Here is a 24,966-nt window from a genome sequence, read left to right as displayed (position 1 = left end):
AATACGACTGCCGTTGCAGCCTATCACTAACCTTTCTGGTGTTGCCACACTTTTATTTTAGTCAATTTGATATTGTAGCACAATTCCTTAGCATCCTAAAAGTAAAATACAGCATTAACATTAAATGTTTTGTCTAAAACTATTTTTAAATATTTATATGAGGTCTCTAGATATCATGGAAGGCATGATAGGATGTATCTGCAAACCTGGAAATTATTTCTCTGCCCCAGGCTTTCCAGCTTCTTAGAGCCCATAACCATCCAATCAAGGCAGACACCAGCACTTGGCTTAGAGGTTTGAATCATTTTGGGCTATTTTCTCAACTTACTAGCTAAAATTAAGATTCTACAAAATGAGAAATAAGTATTTGAGGAAAACCCAATTTCTTTCTTGACTAGGTTTTTCTTTTTCTTTAGTGAGGTTCTCCAAAGGTGAAATACATATGCAAATAATTACCAATATATTGAATGTTCTATATTTCCTTTAATGCATGCTAAAAATGGTAATGTTTTCTTTCTTAGTTTCCAGTGAGGAGAAAGCATCTATTGTTTCTACATTGTCAAGGAAAAAATGTGAATCAAAGCAGCCTCAAAGAAGCATATACAGTGATTCTTCAGTTTATCAACTATGTGAACATCTTACTGAGTCAGTCATTTATCATTTAATTTCAAGTATTTCTGATGGCATCAAAGAAAGCAGAGAAAAAGACAAAGCATGGGAAATCCAAAAAGCAGCATTTAACAAGATTATTTCAGTGCATTCTCAAGTGTTTGAGAGCAGGTCAATTTCTATTGGAGAACTTGCTTTAAGTATTTCTGAAATCATTATTAAAATCCTTTGTAATAGTAACATTATAAAGGCTGACAATGTACAGCAAATGGGTTCCATAAGAACAAAATTCATTTACTGTCCAGGAGTAGTTTCTGCTGACTTTAATGACCTCTTTCAGGATTTTGTAATAGGAGTGATTCATGTACTGTCCAAAGAAATAGGAATAAATCATCACTTTGAAAGCAACAGAACAAACAAATCATTTTCCATATTTCAGAGCAATAGTGTATACAACTGTGACAAAACCAATACTATGGAAAGACAGACAGAGCCCAGAGATTGGCAGTCATCTACTCAACAAATTGATCAACTCATTAAAAAAAATAAATTAAATTATCTTGCACATAAATTAGACAGCCTGGTTGGTAACCTAAAATCAAATGAATCCAAAGAAGTAGCCAATAAAATTTTTAATATTGTTTTAGACTTATTTTTGCCAGATGAATGCCCAGAAAGGGCTACGGATTCTGGTACAATAGCAAGAAAATTTTTCTCCTCCCCAAATGATCAACAAAGTAATAGCATACTTCAAAATAACCTAGGGCTCTCCCCCAAATCAGTTTTTCTTCTCAATATTGTGTGTGAGAAACTTATCAGAACACTTTTGGAAAAATACACAAGCACTGCATTTCTTGATAATGGTTCTATTTCTAATGAAATATCAGCAGAAGAATGTCAACTTTTAAAAATACTTCAAAGTGTAGAAGATGAAGAATTTGATTATTGTCAGAGAGCAATGAATTGTGAACAACTTCAAGGAGATTACATGTCAGACCTTTTAGAAAATCTGGCAGAAATGGATCAAGGTTTATTGTCATCAGACTCTATGCTTACTATTATTTCCCACAGCTTGGTTAAATCATTGATGGACAAACTATCTCACAATATACAACAAAATCCTGAAAGTCCACCTTTTGCAAATGCACATTTGAACTACAGAACAAGAGAAATACAATCTAGTTTCTCAAAAGCAAAAAGGTCAGAATTAATAGGACAGGGTAAAAGCTCTTTAGGATGCATGAGTTATGGCAGTAATTCTTTGACAGAATCTCTGTACAACCCTAGTGTTGTTAGCTCCAAAATACAAGCACCATTTGGCAAGAAATGCAAAGTAAAATGCTCTTCTGTGTTACCTCTTGAAAGACAAGGAACAAAGGAAATAGATCCAGTAGCCACTGATAACAACCTCGATCATGGAGGTATGGATACAGGTGTTTATTCAGCCACATTTTTGGAAGAAATAATTTCGGAATTGCTTTTTAATCTCTCTACCTCATTGTGGGGCAAAAATAAAAACATCACTGTGGCCCAGCTCAGTGAGATGAATACATTACTTGTTAACAACATAGTGAATGAGTTTAATAATGTTCAAGTCACTGTTCTCCGGGATCCAGAAGAACGGCTGTGTTTTCCACCAGTCCATAAAATAACTGTTAGTAAGATTGTTGACTCAGTTTTTTATGATGTTTTACAGCCATATGAATTGACAGTGACCTGTAGTAATAATCTGGCATATGACAATACCTCAATAGCAGAACAAATAACTAATGGCATATTGTTAGAGATTTTAGACTACCAACTCCCATCTTCTTTCAGGGCACAGCTAATGCCCCACTCATATTACCCTCTTAAAGCAGAAATTATACTGCAAAAGCTTCAAAATAACCTGAGAGAATTTACTTCCCTACCCAAGTCTTCAGCAGGCTATAGGACCATGTTATCACACTCATTTTTAGAAGGTGTCATCAGAAGGCTTTTATCTCAGCTCATTCCTCTACCCAGTAAGGTGGCTTCCTCTTTGGGAAAAAAATATTTAATCAGTTCAGATTTTAATGAAATGTCCACTTGTATAATAAATAAGGTTATGTCAGCCATTTCAAAACATAAAATATGGTTCACTATATATGATAATCAATATTTATGTACTGGCACAAACCTCCAAAAGATGGTGGATTCTATTTATAGTAATATTTTGCAAATGTCTGACTCTCTTGCTTCAATACAGAAAAGTATAGTCAGCCGAAGCCCAATTATGGTTGACCGAATAGCCAGCTTAATTATCCAAGAGATTATTGAAAATCATCTTCAACCATTTTTGTGTAGAGGGCTTTTACCTCGTCCAAGGACTCCACTGGATGCAGTATCTAATATGGTTAAACAGGTTCTCAGTGAAGTCACAGAGTTACACAGACCCCCAAAGCCATCACCCTTAGGTGTTTACCCTGATACATTTGTAGGGGAGATTGTTGCCAGACTTTTATCAAAGATTTTCAGCTCAAAGCATAACACTGAAGTGGAGCTGGAAAACCTGACCCAAAAAATAGTAAACTCAGTAAATAATCATTTTGACAAAGCTAAAATTCACATTCTATCTGATAACAAAGAGCAGATTTTCCCCTCTGCCAATACCGATATTATGGATGAACTTGTCACCTCAGTTTATAAAAATGTTTTAAAACAGCATGGGCTAGATCCTGACATTGATAAAGAGTCTGAAGACAGTGACATTTTTGTGGAAAATATTACCAATTTAATTGTAGCAACTATTTCAGATTATCTTCTTCATCCACTATTTTCTGGGGATTTGTCAGCTTCTTCTTATTCTATTTCAATGGCTGAAAATATCGTTCAAGAAGTCCTCAGTAACATCAGTAAATCTACTGAGTTAAGCCAGAGTTTACCTCTGTATAACTCATTGCTGCCATACACATTTTTAGAAGACATGATCAGAGTACTATTATCTAAATTCTTTCCTTCTGCCTCTAGCATGGTTCCTAACAGAGAAACCCCAAAAGACAGATCAAGAGTGAATTTCAATGAAATTGCTTCTAACCTAATTAGTGATATTAGGATGAAAATTTCCCAACATGAAATTCGATTTTCAAAAGATGAAGAAGAAACCATGTTTGTTTATTCAGAAGATGATGTTCAGCATCTTGTTGACTCAGTATTCAAAAATATTTTACCAAACTCTGAGTCTCAAGAATCAGTTGAGCAAAATATCACAAGCAGTAATGATGTTCTTATTGATAGAATAGCAGGTTTTATCATTAAATATGTCTGTCAACAACATCTTCAGCCATTTGTGTACGGAAAGTCATTATCTTCTTCATCATACACATATTTTGATGATGAGAGAAGACAGTTATTTTATGCCAGTATTTATTCCTCAACTTTTTTGGAAGATGTGGTCTCTGGGGTTTTAAGCAAAATATTTCACAGGGTGGTAGGCATTATACAAACAAAATCAGAAAGAGATTCAGAAGATGAACTGTTTGATAAAGCTGAAAACCTCATACATTTTATAACAGAGGAATTCTCAAAAGCCCAAGTTAGCATTTTAGATAATGCTGAAGAACGACTGTGTTTGCCTCCAGTGGAAAGAGATGTAGTAAAAACAATTATTGACATAGTGTACAGCAAAGTTTTGCAAGAATATGAAATAGAAATAACGCCCAATAAAGATTTTCTAAACGACACAAAGACATTGGCTGAAAGGATAACTAAAATCATCCTGGCCGAAATTTTTGATTTACAAATTCATCCAGATCTTATAGCAAATCTGCCTTTTAAGTCACATTCCAAACTCAGTGCAAATGTTTTGATAAAGAAAGTTCAACACAATATTAGTAAATCATTATTCCGAAGACAATCTTCAACAATATATACGACTATGTTATCACATACTCATTTGGAGAAAATAATCACTCAGCTTGTATGTAAGATGAGTCCATTGGCCTCTAGCACAGAAAATCCAGCTACTTCTCAATCAGACTTAAGTAATACAGTCATAAAACTCATAAATGAAATTATGTTGATAATTTCAAAACATGCAATATGTATCACTAAACATGGGAATGAAAAGCAAAGTATGATTTCAGAAAAAGATATCCAGTCTATGGTTGATTCCATTTATGCTGATCTTTCTTATTCAAATCTGTACCAGTGTCTTACAAAAGATAAAAAAGGCATAAGTAATATACCTGCCTCAAAAATAGCAAGTTTTATAATAAAAGAAATTTTTAACCATCATCTTCAGTCATTTTTATCTGGAGATAAATCTCTCCCTTCAGCTACAGTTGATCAAACTTATAAAACAAAAGCAATACATCTTAAACAAAGAGAATTGTCTCTTATTGTGAACTCAGCTGTCTTTTTGGAGGAAGTAATTTCTGAGCTTTTATGCAAAATCCTTTATGCATTTTCACATAATGTTTTGGCTGCTGTAAACCCAGATAGAGCAAAAGCCAAAATTACTAGCATTGTTACAACATTGGTAAATTCCATTGTTATGGAGTTCACCATATCAGAGCTTTCAGTTGCGGATAACTTTGATAAAAACTTGTGTTTTTCAGAAGGATATAAAGAGATGGTTCAAAAAACAGTCAACTCAATTTATGAAAAAATATTAGATGAATATAAATCTTTGATTAACGTATATAGGGCTATACAAAGTGACACTGTCTGTTTTGGAGGGAAAATATATCATTTGCTATTGGAAGAAATTTATGATCACCAGATACAGTCATTAGTTTCAGGAGAATTAGTGTCTTCTTCCTATTCTTCCCTTCAAGCTGATAATATCATCACTCGTGTCCTCCATATTATCATGAAGGATAGCCATGCCTTGCCATCATGTATTACTGTGTTGCCTCGTTCCCTTTTAGAACATATGGTTTACAAGCTCCTAGTGCATATCTTCCCTTCAACTGACAGTGAAAATGAACTAGAAGAGGAAGAGGTTCAACCAGATCATGAGTTTGTGGATGCAGCTTCAAAACTAACTGATGAAATTATAAAAGAAATTTCTGAACATGAGATTCGACTTTGCATGGGAGAGGATAATGTAGAAAGTACGCAATTAGAAGCTATTGAAAATTTGATTGACTCCATATGTAATAATATTTTGAAGAAATCTGAATTCCAAGCTGAAGTACAAAAAAGTGCAGGCAAAAAGGGAGGCTCATTTCTCAGTAAAATAGCTGGCTTCATTATGAAGGAAATCATGGATCATCATTTACAGCCATTTTTACATGGTGAAGAATCATCTTTCAGTGACTTATCTGATTATGACCACGTCTCTTTACTTACTAAATCTGGTAAAGAAAAGACACAGCCTTCTCTATATTCAGGTACATTTCTGGAAGATGTAATTGTTGACCTTGTCCACAAATTTTGTTCTCTCCCCATTATTACTGATGATTCTAAGAAAAAAGAAGTGCCAGAGTCAGACACTGTGGGCTTGGCTATAAAATTTGCAAACTCTCTGATAGGGGAATTTAAGAAAAGTGAAATTAAAGTATTACCAAATGCTGAAAAAATGCTTTCATTCCCACCAATTGATAAAGAGATAGTTGATAAAATATCCAATTTTGTATATGACCAATTCATAGGAAAATATGAATCTAATGATATTCAGGAAAATGATAAAAGTGACATTGTTATAGAAATGATTGCTGCTTTAGCCCAGAAAGCAATCTCTGCCTTCAAGATTCAACCACTTTTTTCAGGAGACTGGTCTTCCGTCTTCATTTCATTTCTAAATCCAGAAAACATCACCCAAAGAGTTCAGCACCTACCACAAAAAACCTCTACACAGATAATCAGATGCTTAACAGGGAACCAATTTACTTTGCCACAACAGTCATATAAACACACTTCTTTATCCTCAGACCAGAAAAATATGATGGATACTTTGGAAATAAATGGAGGTACGATGAGTAGAAAGAAAAGTTCCAAAACCAAGAACATATCAATGAAAAAAGGTGACACCCAAAATCCAATACTTACTTCTATAACTACCATTATGAAAAGCAACATTATTAATCTAATGTCAGGGTCAGCTGCAGATGTGACAAATAAAAATAAAGAAAATGAAAATAAAATGGGAATTTCTATTAAAAAATATTGTGAGAATGTTTGCAAAGTTTCTTCTCCAAGCAGCAGTGTGAAAAAGAAAGCGGAGCCAGATTTGAGTGAAACATTTAAAAATGATAAAATTGAGAAAAAAAGAAAATCAGCTCCAAAAGATAAGGAAGAGAAAGGTCCAGCAGTACACACACATTTTTCAGTACCTCCTGATGATATGGAATATGAGAATGAAATGTTTGGATCACATTTTGAAAAAGACAATGAGAAGATTGACAATACAACAGAAAGATCATTTAAAAAAGATGATGATTCCTTTCAAATATCTTCTTTGAAATCCAAGGAGAAAAATATGGGGACTGCAAAAAAGAAAACTTTGCAGATAGTAGCCCAAAAGCCAAGTAATGAGGAGAGGAGAAACTCTCCAGCTCAAATGGATACAGATGATGCACAAAACTCAGATTATGAACATGTTCAAAATGTCATTGAAAATATTTATGATGATGTTTTAAAAATATCTTCTCAAGAACCATCAGGTTTTTCAAAATTAAGATGCAGTGAAAGCCTCCCAGGTGATACAACATTAAATGTAATCCAAGAGGTTAACAAGGATTCGGTACAGTCTGTTAAAACAGAAAATTTATCCTTCTCAATTAACAAAAATGTCCCTTCCAAAGAAAAAGAAAAGAAAGAGAAAGAGAGAGAAAAAGAAAAGAAGAGAGGAAGAGAAAAAGAGGTGGAGAGAGATAGAGAAAAAAAGGCAGAGAAAGATAAAGTAAGAGAGAAAGAGATTAAAAATGAACCTCGTAAACAAGACCTTCCTCAGTACTTCTCAGAAAGTAAACCTGGAATTTTTCCTGCTAATTTTTTAGAAGATGTTATTACTGAAATGGTTAACAAATTGATCTTTTCTTCCTTACCTGAAACACAAACACATGATAGATGTCAAAATGTAAATGATGATGAAAACCAAGCTAAACTCTATGATACTGCTTTGAAACTTATCGATTCACTGTTAAAGGAGTTTTCAGATGCTCAAATTAAGGTATTTAGGCCAGATAAGGGAAATCAGTTTTTTCCATCTTCAGGTAAAGATTCTTCAGTTTCTAAAATACCCTCCAGGTATAAAGAATCAAATACAGATGAAGTATCACCCAGCATTAAGATAGAAACTGTGGATAAAATGCCATGTGAGCATGAAATGACTAAAATACCCTCTTCAGATAAAATACCTTTCCAAGATAAAATACCAGCAATTGATAAAACATTGGTCAATAAAATTGTTCACTCCTCTGTATGCAATATTTTGAAAGAATATAGATTACAAGACTCTATTTGCAAGAATATAAACAATGATGGAGAAAATTTAGCAAGGCAGCTATCTAGTGCAGTGATAAATGAAATTTTTCAACATCATCTTAACTTGATATTTTGTGATGAGGTTCCAGTTTCAACATGTTTGCCTCTGGAATCTAAGGATGTTGTTAAAAAGGTCCAAAAGGTGGCCCAAACAGCCAGCAAAGAATGTCAAACATCATCACCATATACCATAATGCTGCCTCATAAATTTTTAGAGAAGGTGATTTCTGCTCTTTTATGTAAAATTTTTTCAACAATATCCAATACCAAAACAAAACCGTCTGAGGGCAATTTGTTAGCAGAACTGGATTTCCTTCAAATGAAGTTAGTAAGTACAATTGCAGCAGAGATTTCCAAAGATGAAGATATGATTATACAGTATGTAGAATCCTTACATTCCAATGATGATGAAATTATTCAGTTAGTGGCTCAGTCTATTTATAATAATCTCTTGCCACAATTTGGATCCCAAGAGACCATACAAAATTGCACAACTAGTGGATGCAGAATCCTTTTAGAAACCATAGTTGACTTAGTTGTACGAGAAGTGGCTGGCAATCAGCTGCAGAAATACTTTTGTGGAGAGCTAACTCCACATCAGTGTGCAGAAGTGGAAAGTGTTGTTGAAGATATCCTTAAAGATGTTATCCAAACTACCAATGTGCTCCCACCTGAACCATCACATGTTCATAAACTGTCTTATAACATAGTAGAAGAAATTGCTGTACAATTTTTATCAAAGCTTTTATCTATGTTTCCAAAATTGCCTAAGGAAAGAACCAAGTCCCTAGAAATTGAGATGGAAAAAATAACCTCAAAAATATTAAATTCAATCCAAGAATTTATCTCCAAAAGTAAGATTAAACTTGTAGCATTGGCCAATGAATCACCTGCTGTACCTGTAACTGACAATGAAACTATTAAAAAAGTAGTTAATTCTGTTTATACCAGTATTTTAAAGCACTCTGGCTCTCCTACTTCTGTATTCAAAGATTTAATGGGTAAGAGCAATGCCCTCTCTGATATAATAGGATTTTTAATGGTGAAAGAAATTTCTAATTCTGAATTTCAACCTCCAGTAGAGGAAGAAGTATCAAGTACAGAATTAGTTCTGGAAGCTGTCAAAGTTATGGAAAAAGTGGTCAAAATTATTGATAAATTTAGGTTCCAGGAAAATTCTTCATCTAGAAAAGATTCTACATTAGATGCCAAGTTTTTAGAGGAAGCATTGGCCTTGTTCTTGGCTAAACTAGTAAAGTTGCCAAGTGCCTCAAGCAAAGATGAAAGAAACTTATCAAAGCCTGAGTTAAATAAAATTGCATCTCAACTGACAAAATCTGTAACAGCTGAAATTTCCAGAAGTAACATTAGTCTTGTCAAAGCTTATCCTGAAAAACACTTTTTAAATCCAGAAAGTATAGAAATGATTTCTCAAGTTGTTGATTCTGTTTATAGTGATGTCCTACAGCAATCCGGAACTGACAAAGAACTTTATTATAATATAAAAGATACAAACAAAGTCTTCCCTAAAAAAGTGGCTCGTTTAATTATTGATGGAGTTTCAAATTTTCCATTAGATGCAGAAGCAGTTAGTTCAAAAAGTCCAAATGCTGCTAACTTTGGAGAGCTAGACATTAATAGAATTGTTCAAAAGGCACAAGAACACTCTGATAATATGGTCCCTGACTTAGACAAAGAAGAATCAGATCAAGATTTATCTGAAGAGGAATTTTCATTTGAAATAGTTCCATATGTTGGGAAAAAACCGATTAAAATAGATCCAAAGATTGTTTCAGAACACTTAGCAGTCATTTCTGTAAAAACTCATTCTCTTGAAAAACTTAAGGGGGAGTGTTTAAAAACAACTGGTCATAGCATAACACAACTGAGAAAAGCCTCAATAAGTGGTAAACATTATTCCACCTCAGACTCACATAATGTAGGACAGAGAAAGAAAGAAAGACGTACCTCACTGGATAAGTCTGGACGACTGGATGTAAAACCCTTAGAGGTAAGTGCAAAGGTAATGGCAGAAAAATGAATGAAGAGTGAGACATGGTTGTTCTGTGATTTCTTTCCTCAAACAGGTATATGAGAATGCATTTTGTTGTTGTTGTTGCCCAGCGCAATAGAATTGCTTGTACCAGTTCATCCATCTAATCATGTGATTTACTGGGACTTGCTGTATCAATTCTGTGGCTCACTCTAAAATTCTCAGGCTAGTTTCCCCAAGACAACTCATTTGAACTAACATTTTTTTGAAGAATGAGAATATAAGAACATACCCTTAATAGTAAAAGCAGACTGATGGAAGTTATAATTGTCATTTGAAAATTCAGAAGAAACAATTTTGTATAATTTCTTTAGTTATTCATTATGAATATCTAAAGGAGTTCAAAAGGGCCAGCTAATAGAATATGAGGATATATAGAACTATCTAATATAGTTTTAATTCTCAAATTTAAGGCTCTACAGTAGTACTCTTTTTTTCTAAAAGCAACACTCATCAGCAAACATTAGACAGCAAACTCTTAGATTGCATTTGTCCTTATTATTTCACTTTAATTATATTAGTCTTTCCCATTTGCCCTGTAGTCTCAAGATGCACCCAATTTCTTCCCTCTTCCTTTGTTCTGGACTTAGCTGCCCTAATGCTGCTATTTCATGAACCTGTTTCCTCTTGCTGTACACCTAGCACTGCCCTGTAGCCCCATGCTTGGGCCCCAAATATATTAAACTAATTGGGAATTCAAAATGCCAATAAAACTATTAATACTACTGAGGACAAAAGATTTGTTTGCCAATAGATAGAGTTAAACTGATCCATCAGACATTCTGATTTTTATCAAAGCCCCTTTTGTGATGATGTGCATTTATAAAGATGGCTGAGTTTGCTTAAGGATGCAGTCTGTGGCCTGGACACTGAACAAAGTTTTATATTAATAGAATCATTTCCCCTGGAGCAAAAGCTCAGAGTGAGTCTTTTCCAACACTGTTCTGCTGCCCGTTGAATTAAGTCTCGAGATTGGCAAACACATTAATTAATGCATTATGTTTTTAAATGCAAATACTGAGACTATCATGATCTGGGACTCCTTTATTCACCTTTACTCTTAGTGTTTTGGAACTGATGATGGTCCCTTTCAGCTCCAAAATTTCTTCTTCCATCTGGATTCTCATCATTATATTAGCAATACTTCGGAGTTTCCATTCATATGTAAGTAATCCCTTGGGAGTAATATTTCTGTGAACAGACTATAGAATAACATTACCCCAAATCATTTTTTTACTATCTATGGAATTGTCTATCAAAAATCTTACCCCTACTTACCAGCTTTCTTTACTTGAGTCATTTATATACCACAAAAAGCAGTAAGAGAATATTTAAACCAAAACAAATACCTTTGTCCTCTTAAAGGAAGGAAAAGCCATCCCAAAAATAAAACAATAAAGAAGCAGACATAGAGAACTCAGTTAAAGCATATGATTTGCACCAATCTGTGTACTAATGTTGTCTGTTTTCAGCAAAAGGACAGAGAAGAGACAGAAAAACAGAAGATTAGGTCAGATACCCTAGACTTTTGTTGGCTGTACCTCAAGGCTCAATTCTCTGTTTTGAGGTACCATATATTCTTAGCACCCTAGACATGTGCACATTGAAACCACATGCAGTAACAAACCCCAAAGCCATATAAATGATTTTGGATATTCTAAACCAGTGTTTTCCTCTGCTAGCACAGATACTCAAAGTTGATTGTTTTAATTTTTTAAATAAGTTCTTCTAATATTTTGTTTTCACAAATATTCCTTTAAGGCCATTATCTGAAAACCTTGCTTACAATTTTACAAAGGTAGTTTGAGTTATAAGATTATTAAATTAAATCAATATTGAGGTTTTGTGACATGGTCAAAAGTTATAGAAATGGGAATATTATTTTATTTAATTATAAGTATCTTTTTTAAATCTGTTTTTAACATTGTCAATGAAATTGCAGTTTGACAGAGGAAATGAAAGGAAATGAAGAATCTTTTGGAAAATATGTCCAAAAGATCAGTAGTGGAAGCACAGGCAGTAAAAATTTAAGACCAAAATTTTGGCTATTCATTACTTTTAAAAATCAAAATTAGACAATTTTCTTTTTCTTACAAATATGTATATTCAGATTTCTCTATAATTCCTTACCTAGCATTTTGGAAAAACAGATTATCATGTCTACTTCTGTCACAAAACTTTCAAGATAAATGACAAAAATAAAAAGTTATTAACTTATTTTTGGACAAAATGTAAAGTTTAGGCAAAAAAGAAACTCTATTAGAATTTCCTCTGATTTTTGGAGTAAGTTATGTTCAATTAATATATTTGAATCTAAAGAAATGATGGACAACAGCAAGTATTTCTTAAGATTTCTATTTATTTCTTCATTTAAAAATATTGCTAATATACAAATAAGTGACATTTGAGGATAATACTTAAATTGAAATTAGAAATCATAACAAAATTGCTATATCGCACTAGAGTGACAAGAAAAGTGATTGAGGCATTTTTTTTGTTTGTTTTATTTCAGCTCATCATGGGGGTACATAAGTTCAGGTTATATAAGCTCATCATGGGGGTACATAAGTTCAGGATGTCCCGCCCATCCCCTGAGTCAGAGCCTCAAGCGTGTCCATTCTCTAGACAGTGCGCCTGGCGCTCACCATGTAGTCATACCTCCATCCCCTCCCCCCACCCCCTACCTCCCCAAGTCAGCACCTTCAAGCACGACCATTTCACAGACAGTGCGCAACGCACTCATTATGTAGGCATACACTCATCCCCTCCCCCCACCCCCCGTCTCAGTCTGATATCCAATTGGTATCCTTCCCCGATGTGCATTTAGGTGATGATCCAGGGAAACCAATTATCTGGTGAGTACATGTGATGCTTGTTTTTCCATTCTTTGGATACTTCACTTAATATAATGGGTTCCAATTCTCTCCAGGAGAACCAAAGAGATGTATCATCGTTATTTCTTATAGCTGAGTAATACTCCATAGTATACATATACCACAGTTTACTAATCCATTCGTGGATTGATGGGCATTTGGGTTGTTTCCACATCTTTGCAATTGTGAATTGTGCTGCTAGAAACATTCAGGTACAGGTTGTCTTTGTTATAGAATGACTTTTGTTCTTCTGGGTAGATGCCCAATAAAGGGATTGCTGGATCGAATGGTAGGTCTACTTGAATCTGTTTAAGGTATCTCCATAATGCTTTCCACAGGGGTTGCACTAGTTTGCATTCCCACCAGCAGTGTATGAGTGTTCCTGTCTCTCCGCATCCACGCCAACATGTGTTGTTTTGGGACTTTTTGATAAAGGCCATTCTCACTGGAGTTAAGTGATATCTCATTGTGGTTTTGATTTGCATTTCCCTGATGATTAGGGATGTTGAGCATTTTTTCATATGTTTGTTAGCCATTCTTATATCTTCTTTTGAAAAATTTCTATTCATGTCCTTTGCCCTCTTTTTGATAGGGTTGTTTGATTTTTTTCTTGCTGATTTTCCTGAGTTCTAAATAGATTCTTGTTATCAGTCCTTTATCTGATGTGTAGTATGTGAAAATTTTTTCCCATTCTGTAGGCTGTCTGTTTATTTTCGTGACTGTTTCTTTGGCTGTGCAGAAGCTTTTTAATTTAATCAGGTCCTATTCGTTTATTTTTGTTGTTGCTGTGATTGCCTTAGGGGTTTTCTTCATAAATTCTTTGCCTAGACCAATGTCTGTAAGTCTTTCCTACACTTTCATCTAGAATTCTAATAGTTTCCCACCTAAGATTTAAGTCCGTTAGCCACCGTGATTTGATTTTTGTGAGAGTTGAAAGCTGTGAGTCCTGTTTTAATCTTTTACATGTGGCTATCCAGTTTTCCCAGCACCATTTATTAAATAAGGAATCTTTTCCCCAGAGTATGTTTTTGTCTGTTTTGTCAAAGATTAGATGGCTATATGAGGATGGTTTTATATGTAGATTTTCTGTTCTGTTCTGTTGGTCTGTGTCCCTCCACTTGTGCCAATACCAAGCAGTTTTAATAATCACAGCTTTGTAGTATACTTTGAAGTCTGGTAAATTAATACCTCCCATTTTGTTTTTGTTGCTTAAAATTGCTTTTGCTAAACGGTGTCTTCTCTGGTTCCACACAAAGCACAGAATCATTTTTCTATATCTGTGAAAAATGATGTTGGTAATTTAATAGGGATTGCATTGAATCTGTAGATAACTTTGGGCAGTATAGTCATTTTAACAATGTTGATTCTTCTGATCCATGAGCATGGTATTGTTTTCCACCTATTTACATGTTCTGCGATTTCCTTCCTCAGTGTTTCGTAGTTCTCCCTATAGAGGTCCTTTACCTCCTTAGTTAAATATATTCCTAGGTATTTTATTTTCTTTGTTGCTATTTTGAAGGGTATTGAGTCCTTAATTTTGTTCTCCATTTGACTGTTATTGGCATATATGAATGCTTCTGATTTGTGTGTATTGATTTTGTATCCCGAGACTTTACTGAATTCATTGATCAGTTCCAGGAGTCTCTTGGTTGAATCCTTGGGGTTTTCTAGATATAACATCATATCATCAGCAAAGAGTGAGAGTTTGATCTCTTCTTTCCCTATTTGGACTCCCTTGATTCTGCTCTCTTGCCTGATAGCTCTCGCAAGGACTTCTAATACTATGTTGAAAAGTAAGGGGGACAGTGGGAAGCCTTGCCTGGTTCCAGTTCGAAGTGGGAATGCTTTCAATTTTTCCCCATTCAGTATGATGGTGGCTGTGGGTTTGTCATATATGGCTTGTATCATTTTTAGATAGGCCCTGTCTATGCCTATTTTGTTAAGTGTTCTTATCGGAAAAGGGTGTTGAATTTTGTCAAATGCTTTTTCTGCATCTATTGAGAGGATCATATGATCTTTATTTTTGCTTCTATTTATGTGGTGAATTACATTTATAGATTTGCATATGTTAAACCATCCCTGCATCTCTGGGATGAAGCCCACTTGGTCGTGATGGATTATTTTTTTGATAAGCACTTGGATTCGATTTGCTAGGATTTTATTGAGAATTTTTGCATCTATATTCATAAGGGATATTGGTCTGTAATTTTCTTTTTTTGTTGCATCCTTTCCTGGTTTTGGTATTAAAATTATGTTGGCTTGGTAAAATGTGTTGGGGAGAATTCCATCCTTCTCAATATTGGAGAATAGTTTATGTAGGATGGGCACCAGTTTTAAAAAATATTTGTATTTTTAATTTCAGGCTGTTTGCAGAAATTCATTTCAGAATATAAGAAAGCCTGATATTACTAAGGTGGAGCTTTTAAAAGATGTTCAAAGCAAAAAAGATCTTATTATTCGTTTAGTAGCTCATGATATTGATCAAGTGAATTTGGATGATGACATAAAAGAGGAATTAAATTCTGATGAAGATGAAATAGTTTTAGGAGAAGTTTCTGCACAAGAAGACTCATTCAAAAATAAAGAGAAAGAATTCAAGAAGCCAGTGGAAAGCAAAGTTCCTCCTAACCCAACACTAAGCACAAGCAGCCTGAAAAAATTCTTGTCACTAAGTAAATGTTGTGAGCCTACATCCAGTGCAGATATTAAAAGTACTGAACTAATTTCAAATCAGATAATAGAATTTGATGAGACACGTGTTAAAAGAGCTGCTGCTGAGCTTGACATGGCCGGAAGAAAAACCACACCGGAAACAGTCTCTTCGGAGAAAAAGCCAGAGCATAAGGTAAGTGAGTAGCATGGCTGTCAATGAAAAGGTAGAGAGCTTCACAAATTTGGTCCAAGAATGTACCTTGGTGAGACACAAAAGAATACTAAAATGAATTATCTCCTCCCAAACCTGATGATATTTACAGTATAAGGGAAATAATTAACAGATACAGCCATGACACTCAACTTTGGGAAAGCAGATAATGGAAAGAAACCTAGATTAATTGGAAGTCCAAGGAAAAAAGTAAATGGAAACCTGTTAAGAAAAATGTAAGCTAATTATTGAATACAACAGATTCCAGCCCTTTTGTTTTTTTGGCTGGTAAGTACTCATTGAAATTTTGTGTGGAGAGCCACATGCCAGTAGAACAGGACAAGAAGGTTGGCTGAGGTAGATGGAAGTGAAAAAAGATCCACAGAAATTTAGATTCTTCTGGGTTTGAATCCTGACTCTGACTCAATAGCTAAGTGATCTTTGGGCAAGTCACATAGCCCACTTTTTTCTTAAAAGTGTCTTAGCCAACTTATCCAAACTTAACAAATTAATTAAAAATTTTAATTATCACCCTATAATTAGCTCACAAACTCCACTATCATCGTGGTGCAGAGCTCGTTACTGATTCCAAACCCTTAAATGATGGTCTGGGCCTCAGTGAGCCTTTGGAGTTTTTCCTGTCCAAATATCTATACCATGACATGTTTTTGGAGAATATACAATTTAGAATTTCCTGATGAAACAATTCTTTTGATTATTCATTTGATGAGATTCCTAGGTTAATACAAAAGCTGACATGAACCAGAGAAAAGAACAGAGACATTCCTCTGGTCAATTCAGAAGAACACGATTCCCAGCAAATAGATCAAAGTATTTGTTAAGATAATTTACCTGGCAAGCTTCCTAATTGACCAGAGTTGAATTGAATCTCTGTTCTTTTTTCTTTTGAACCCAGAAAAATATGATTGAAAGTATTTTTAAAGTTTAGAAATGGAAAATTATATTCTTTAAACATTGTTCTAGGTTTGTTTAAAATCTACTCAAAACCCAATATCATAATTTAGATCATCTTCACTGAGCCATTTCAAGAGAATTATATTGGAAGAGACATTTTACTTAAAATTATAGGATGCAACCACCTTTTAAGTAATCTCTAAAACTTTTTCTTAAAGTGTACATTAGACTGCAAAATAATGCCAAAAAATGAGAAAGTACATATTAAACTCTACTTTGTATAATACCTGATTTTCACTTCCAGGAAGAAGAAAGGAATCTTGTTGCTGAACCTACACATTACTTAATACACAGAATTATGAGTTCATCTTCATACAACCAAGAAGACCTCAGTCCATATACCAGGTACATAAAATTAAGATAATACAAATGTAGAAATCTGAGATGAAAGTAGAGCTTATAGGAAGAATGGGGCCCCTGGTAAAACTTAATGGAGCAAATATTCAGCTTCAGACCTTTACTCACTTCTTATTCTGCCCTCCCTTGGCTTCCCACTGTGGAAAATTCCTAAGCCTCCTCTTGCTACCTGCTCCCCATTTTTAGTTACCTGGCCTCTACACCTTTATTTTGAGACCTGTTTGTAGTGCAATCATATCTTGGATCAAGTATTTGCTAATGGATTAGGATACTTTTTAACCTGAGAGATAGGCACTGGGTCAGCAATAGAATACGCACTATCAGAACAAAAGGCTTCCTGCACAGCTCTCTTAAATAAGCCAAATGTTCTAACGTCCACTGCCTGTAAAAAGAATATATAGAAGAGAGGAAGAAGTATAAGCTGGAGCATTCAGAGATGAATTCTAGAAAGCTAAAGAGCTTGTTGTGGGGCTTTAAGAATGAATAGCATTTACATGAGCAGAAGACAATCTAAGTTTGGGGGACTGTAGGAGCAAAATATGAACTGTATGGCAGTTATATGAGACAGAGAGGAGCAAAGTGTACTGTAGCCTTAAGATCTGATTAATAACTCTATCAAGAATAGTTAAAACATCTAAAATTGTTATTAAGTTTATAAAAATATTTATAACATGGAAGAGGTACATTATTATCTGGGGAGAAGCACTGGGTATACAGACAAAAAGTTGTTTATATATTTTTTCCTACTCAACATGATGGAATTATTATTTTTTTAACATGACAGTGTTTTGGAACATCTCTTTCTGGCCTACCATTGCCCCTTTTCTCCTGCATATTATTTCTTTTATTAATAACATACATTACTAGTAATGAAGGCACCCCTCTACTGTTTATATCAGTGAAATAGAAAGGGGCACAGATAATACTAAATAAAAATAAATTCAGAGCAAGATGATAGATACCAGGTCCTTGTTTTCTATGTAAACAAAAAATAAACAACTACAAATGGACTAAATCCACTTTACATTAAAAAAGAGCTTTGGAAACCAAAGATCTGCAACAACCAAATGAACACTCAATCAATGAAAAGCCACATAAAAAATGAAAAAAAAAAATCTGTGGATTTTAACTTGTTCATGTACCCAAACTCTTCCCAGCATGGTACATCACAGTAGGGATAAAGGAGTCCAATTCCCAGTTTCTTCCATTATGGTGGAAGGGGCAGAGTAGAACTTGGTTGCAATGTTCTGGGTTATCTATGTGCTTCCTGAGGAAATCGTTTTTGTCTGATCTGACTAGGAGCTCAGATATAGGCAATGGTGGCATAGATTGGATCTAAGCCTGGAAGCCACAGAAGATAGTTGATAGGTGCCACAATGCATGAAAACTACAGGGGGACTGCAGACCAACAAACACCTTGGGAAAGAGATTATGGGAAGAAGAATACAACAGAATATCTAAGGCCCTGAGAAGAAGCAGGGGGAGACCCATTGTGAAGTTAAATCATTTAAAAGTAGCTCAGGAAAACTAGAGAAATATGGCTTATTCAAAAGAACAAGATTAATCTCCAGATAATGTACCTAAATAAGTACATCAATTGAACATACATGGCAAAGACTTCAAAACAACTGCCTTAAATATGTTCAAGAATTTTAGGAAAGCACAAAAACTAATGAAATTAGGAAAAATATATATATCAACAAAATGAGAACATCAACAAAGACATAGAAATGATTTTTAAAAAAGAACTACACAGAAATTCTGGAGCTATAAAATATAACTGAATTTAAAAATTCACTGGAGAGTTTCAACAGCAAACTTAGATAGACAGAAGAAAGAATCAGTGAACTTAAACACAAGTCATTTGAAATTATTAAGTCTAAGGACCAAAAAGGAAAAAAGACTGAGTGAAAAGAGAACAGAGCCTAAGGGACTTTTGGGACACCCTCAAGCAGACCAATATAAACATTAGATGAGTCCCAGAAGAAGAGATTAAGAAACGAGGAGAGAGATTATTTGAAGAAATAATTGCTGAAAATTTCCTAAATTTGAAGAAACACATGGATACATAAGAAGCTTAATGAACTCCAAGTAAAATAAAAACAAAAGTACCACACCAAGGGACACACATAATTATCAAACAGTCAAAAGACAAGGAGAGAATCTTAAAAGCAGAAAGAAAAAAATAACTCATTATATATAAGGAATCTCAATGAGATTATTAGTGGATATTTCAGCAAAAACTTTGCTGGCCAAGAGGCAGTGGGATGATATATTTCAAGGGCTGAATGAAAAATGATAATGTCAAACAAGACCTCTACATCCAACAAAAATGTGTCATCAATGAGGAAATAGTAAGATATTCCAACACACATACAAAACAGAAAAGAAAAGAAAAGAAAAATCTAAGGGAGTTCATTAACAATAGAACTATCTGACTAGAAACACTGAAGAAAGTTTTTTTTCAAGTTCAAAAGAAAAATGAAAGGATGCTAGGTATTAACTCAAAGCAATATGAAAATATAAATTTCTCAAGTAAATGTAAATACATAGAAAATATAAAACGTATTTTCAGAATTTCGTTCATAACGTCACTTTTTACTTTATATAGGATTTAAAAGACAAATGTATAAAATATAAATTATCTGTACTGATGGGTACAGAATATATAAGACATAAATTAGGATATCGGGAACATAAAGTGGGTAGGGGGCAGATGTGTAAAGAAGTAGCAATTAAGCAATTAAGGTAACTTGTCATCAATTTAAGAAAGATTTTAACTTTAGGATATTATATGTAATCCTTGCGGTAACCACAAAGAAACAATTTATAAAATATACATAAAAGGAAATAAGAAGGAAATCAAAATGTGTCACTAAAAACATCAACTAAATACAAAGGAAGATAGTAGTTGAGGAAATGAGGGACAAAATTGCTCCAAAACACATAAAACAAATAACAAAATGGCAAAGAAAAGTTCTTCCCTATCAGTAGTTAATTGAAGTGTTAATGTATTAAACACTTAAATCAAAAGATATAGAATGACAAAATAGATTTAAAAAGCAGGGTTCAACTATATATTATCTACAAGGTACTCACTTTAGATCTAAGGACACATACACATTGGAAGTGAAAGAATGAAAAAAGGTACCCCATACAAATGGCACAAAAAGAGGGCAAGGGCAGCTGTACTAATATCAGACAAAGCAGACTTTAAGTGAAAAACTGTTACAAGAAAAAAAGAAGGACACTATATAATGACTAAATGGTAAAACTCACCAAGAAGATATAACAACTATAAACATATATAGACAGTTCCCAGCTTAACAATAATTTTACTTGTGATTTTTTGATGTCATTGTGGTGTGAAAGCAAGGCATGTTCAGTACAGAATTCAATAAAGTACATAAGATATTCAACAATTTATTATAAAATAACCTTTATATTAGATGATTTGGCCTACCTGTAAGCTAATGTAAGTGTTGTGAACACATGTAAGGTAGCTTGGTTAACTGTGATGTTTGGTAGGTTAGGTGAATTAAATACATTTTCAACGTATGGTATTTTCAATTTACTATGGGTTTTTTGAAACATAACCCCATCATGAGTTCAGAAGCATCTGTATGCACCAAACATCAGAGCTCCAAACTATATAAAATAACTACTGACAGAATTAAAGAGGGAAATAGATAGCACTACAAAAATAGTAGGGGACTTCAATAGACCATTTTCAAAATGGAGAGAACAAACCAGACAGAATGTTGGTAAGGTAAGAGTATATGAATAACACTGTAGACTAATTGAACCTAACAGACATACACAGTACACTCCACCCAACAATAGCAGAATACACAGTTTTCTCGAGTGCACACAGAACACTTCTCCAGGATAGACCAGATCTTAGGCCACAAAATGAGTCTTAATAGTTTTAAGAAGTTTGAATTCATACAAAGTATCTTTTCCAATCACAATGGAATGAAACTAGAAATCAATAGCAGAAGGGAAAACCAAAACATCTGCAAATATGTGAAAATTAACACTCTTAACTAATGGATCAAAGAAGAAATCACAAGGGAAATTTGAAAACATTTGAGATAAATGAAAATGAAAACGAAACTTACCAAAAATTATGGGATACAGCAAAAGGACTATTAAGAGGAAAATTTTTAGTTGTAAATTCTTCATTAAAAAAGAAGAAAAATTTGGAAAAAGTAACAAGATTGTGGACTAGAAGCTCTCTGCACAATGCCATTCCAATGGAGAGGATTGAAAATGGGGGATAGATGCCCACCTTTGGATTAATTGTCTGATCAAGAGCACTGAGAATCCACAGAGAGAAGGCGGGAGTGAAGTGAAGACGATGGAAGTGGGAAAAGCTGCTCAGCAGAACTGGAAGTACTTAGGGATGGTGTACACATATGGGAAAGGGAAGGAGGAAAAAAGCCCAGACCCCATGCTTTCCCTGAGGATACTGCAACCAGAGCAGTGGGAGGACCCCTCCACTGCAGCAGGCCTCTGGTGCAGCTTGCGAGCCCTGGGCACTGTGGCTGGCACCATTGTAATATCCCAACCTTGGAATTCTACTTTTGCCTTGAGGTCAGATCTGTGACTGCAGCCTCCTGCTTGACCCTGCCAGGCAGGGAGAGGGTGGGAAATCCTAGCACTCACATGCGCCTCATGGGCAAGTGACATATACTCCAGCCCCACCAGTGCCACTGGGGCCCTAAGCAAACCAGGAGACTAGGAGCTCTGCACCTGCTGCTGTGATCTGGATGATCATGCTCAATTGCACTTCCTGTGGGACCCAGGCAGAGTATGTACCTGTTGCCCTCAAGGCGCACTGCTGAGATAGCAGGACCACTGCCACTACCACTGCCACTGCTGCTTGGAAGGCCTCATATGGGACAATAACCATGTAGCTGAGGCCTTTGGATCTGGGTGGTCTGCACACTACTGACCCACACCATTCTACACAGGTACCCTGGGTGTTGCACCTTAAACATGCCCTGCCCCACTCATATCCCTTGGTGCATGGCTATCCCAGACTCCAAGCTGAGCAGTGTGCCCCACAGACCTGCTCCATCTTGAGTAGGCACACTGCCCCATGGGTCTAATCTGTTCAGGGGTCCCATTCCACCTCACACAGGGGGTGAGACATTCCAGTCTGCTGTGCACCAGGGGCCACTATGCCCCATGCTCCTTGGACTTGTGGGGCTGCTACACTCGGAGCACCTGCTACACCCTGTGCTGCATCCTGCTCAGACCTCACCCAGCCCACACAACTGGCACCTCGGCTTTCCAGGCCTGCACCCATGTGCACCATGCCCAGTGGACCTCCTGCATCCCCATGCACACCTCATCGTACTCTCCAGTTTTACCTCTTGTGTGCACCAAGCATTAGGGCCCAGCCCTGCCACAGTGGGCAAATGACAAACTCAAAGGAACAGGGGAGATGCAGCAGAGCAGCAGTGTTAAAGGCTCATGTGCATCAGCCCTTATCCTGCGTGGTCAAGCTTCCAGAAGAGGATCCGAGCACTATATTCAAAGACCCATACCTATCTTCACTGAGCAACAGAAGTCTCAGTAGAGGAGAACAGGTGTACCATATCTGCTACCTACTTTGAGCTGAGAGAAGTGGCACCAAATGAGAAGTCACCAGTACAAAAACTCCAGTAACATGAAGAAACAAGCTGTCTCAGCACCCACAAATGATTAAAATAGCTCTCCAGTAACGAACTACAACCAAAAGGAAATTTCGAAATGACAGATATGGAATTCAGATTGTGGATGGCAAGTAAGATGAATGGAATTGAGGAGATTGTAGAAAACCATCTCAAATAAACCAAAACAATAATTCAGGACATGAACAAAAAATTTACTTAAGGAATAGATAACATTGAAAAAGAGACAATAGAACTTAAAGAAATGAAAGAGTCATTTAGGGAATTTTAAAATACATCAGAAAACTTTAACAACAGATTAGACCAAGCAAAAGAAAGAATTTCAGAGCTTGAAGACAAGGATTTCAAAGCAACTCAGTCAGTAAAAAAACATAGAAGAAAAGAACAAAGAAGAATGATCACTGAGGGAAATATGAGATTATGCAAAGAAAACTAATATAAGAATTATAGTTATCTCTGAAGGAGAAAAAGAAACCAATAAGCATGGAAAATCTGTTTGAGAGAATAATAGAGGAAAACTTCCCTGATATTGCTAGAGATTTAGATATCTACATATAAGATAGTTGTCAAATACCTAGAAGATTCATAGCAAATAGATCACAAAGACACACATGCATCAGCCTGACCAAAGTCAAAGTGAAGGAGAAAATCCTACAATCTGTGAGAGGAAAGTAAAACATTAGTTACAAAGGAAAATCAATCAGACTAAAAGCAGACCTCTCAGCAGAGAACTTCAAAGCCAGAAGGGATTGAGGTCTTCTTTTTAGTTTTCTTAAACAGAATACCTACCAGCCAAGAATTTTGTACCCTGAAAAACTAGGTTTCTTAAATGAAGGAGAAAATCGTCTCCAGACAAGTAAACACTAAGGAAATTTGTCACCACTGGACCTGCCCTACAGGAAATGCTTAAAAGTGCTCTCTATACATGGAAAAGATCAATACTGACCAATGTAAAAACACCCAAAAGTTAAATCTCTCAACCTTTCCAAAACAGTAACACAAGGGAGAAAACAAAGCAACTAAGTATCATTCAACATGATGAACAGAACAGGATCTCACAAACCAATACTAACATTAAATGTAAGCAGTTTTAGTACTCCTTTTAAAAGATACAGGCTGGTTGAATGGATGGAAAAATACACTCCAAGCTTGTACTGTTTCCAATAAACCCATTTAATTCATAAGGATACTCATAGGCTCAAGGTAAAGGGAAGGAAAAAAATATTCCATGTGAATGCAAACCAAAACTGAGCAGGAGTAGCTATTCTTATATCAGATAAGATAAATTTATAATTAATAATGGTAAAAAAAAGGCAAAGATGGTCATGATAATAAAAAGAGCAATTCAGCAATAAGACATAACAATCCTAAATATATATGCACCTAACACAGGAGTTCCCAGATTCAAAAATAAAATGTTACTACATCTAATCAAAGAAATAAACAGCAAAACCATAATTGCTGGAGACTTCAACACTCTACTAACAGAACTGGACAGATCACTGAGGCAGATGATCAACAAAGAAACACTGAACTCAAACAGGACTCTAGAGCAAATGAACCTCACAGACATCTGTAGAACATTCTGCCCAAAAACTGCAGAATATACATTCTTTTCACTAGCACATGAGAAATTTTCCAAGATAAATCATATGTTAGCCCCCAAAATAAGTCTCAGTATACTCAGAAAAATCAAAATCATTTCATGTATCTTAGACTACAGTAGAATAAAACTAGAAATTAATTCCAAGAGATACTCTTAAATCCACACAAAGTCATGGAAGTTAAACAGCCTCTGCTGAATGATCCTTGGGTCAATGATGAAATTAAGATGTAAATTAAAAGATTTTTCAAACTGAATGGCAATCATGACACAAGCATCCAAAATCTATGGATGAAGCTAAAGCAGTGTTGAGAAGAAAATTCATAATCTTAAATGCTTACATCAAAAAGACAGAAAGATAACAAATTAACAAGCCACTGTCACACCTCAAGGATCTACAAAAATAACAAGTCATATCCGAAGCTATGAGAAGGAAAGAAATAACAAAGCTCAGAGCAGAACTAAATGAAATGGAAGCCAAAAAAAAATAATTATACAAAGTA

At 35.1% G+C, this 24,966-nt stretch overlaps 1 protein-coding gene across 1 annotated transcript in view; it reads left to right on the top strand.

The window, feature by feature from the left end:
* FSIP2 (fibrous sheath interacting protein 2) overlaps window positions 1-24,966 on the top strand; it is a 96,756-nt gene that overhangs the window by 59,364 nt on the left and 12,426 nt on the right. The window contains exons 17-20 of the mRNA XM_045558790.1: window positions 522-7,435; window positions 7,490-10,069; window positions 15,347-15,829; window positions 17,067-17,167. Coding sequence (XP_045414746.1) covers window positions 522-7,435; window positions 7,490-10,069; window positions 15,347-15,829; window positions 17,067-17,167 — 10,078 coding nt within the window. The remainder of the gene's footprint in view (window positions 1-521; window positions 7,436-7,489; window positions 10,070-15,346; window positions 15,830-17,066; window positions 17,168-24,966) is intronic.

This window comes from Lemur catta, chromosome 8, assembly GCF_020740605.2.
Source record: "Lemur catta isolate mLemCat1 chromosome 8, mLemCat1.pri, whole genome shotgun sequence".
NCBI classification, from domain to species: Eukaryota; Metazoa; Chordata; class Mammalia; order Primates; family Lemuridae; genus Lemur; species Lemur catta.
The sequence above is the reverse complement of the archived record's forward strand: the minus strand, read 5'-3'. Positions and strand labels throughout refer to the sequence as shown.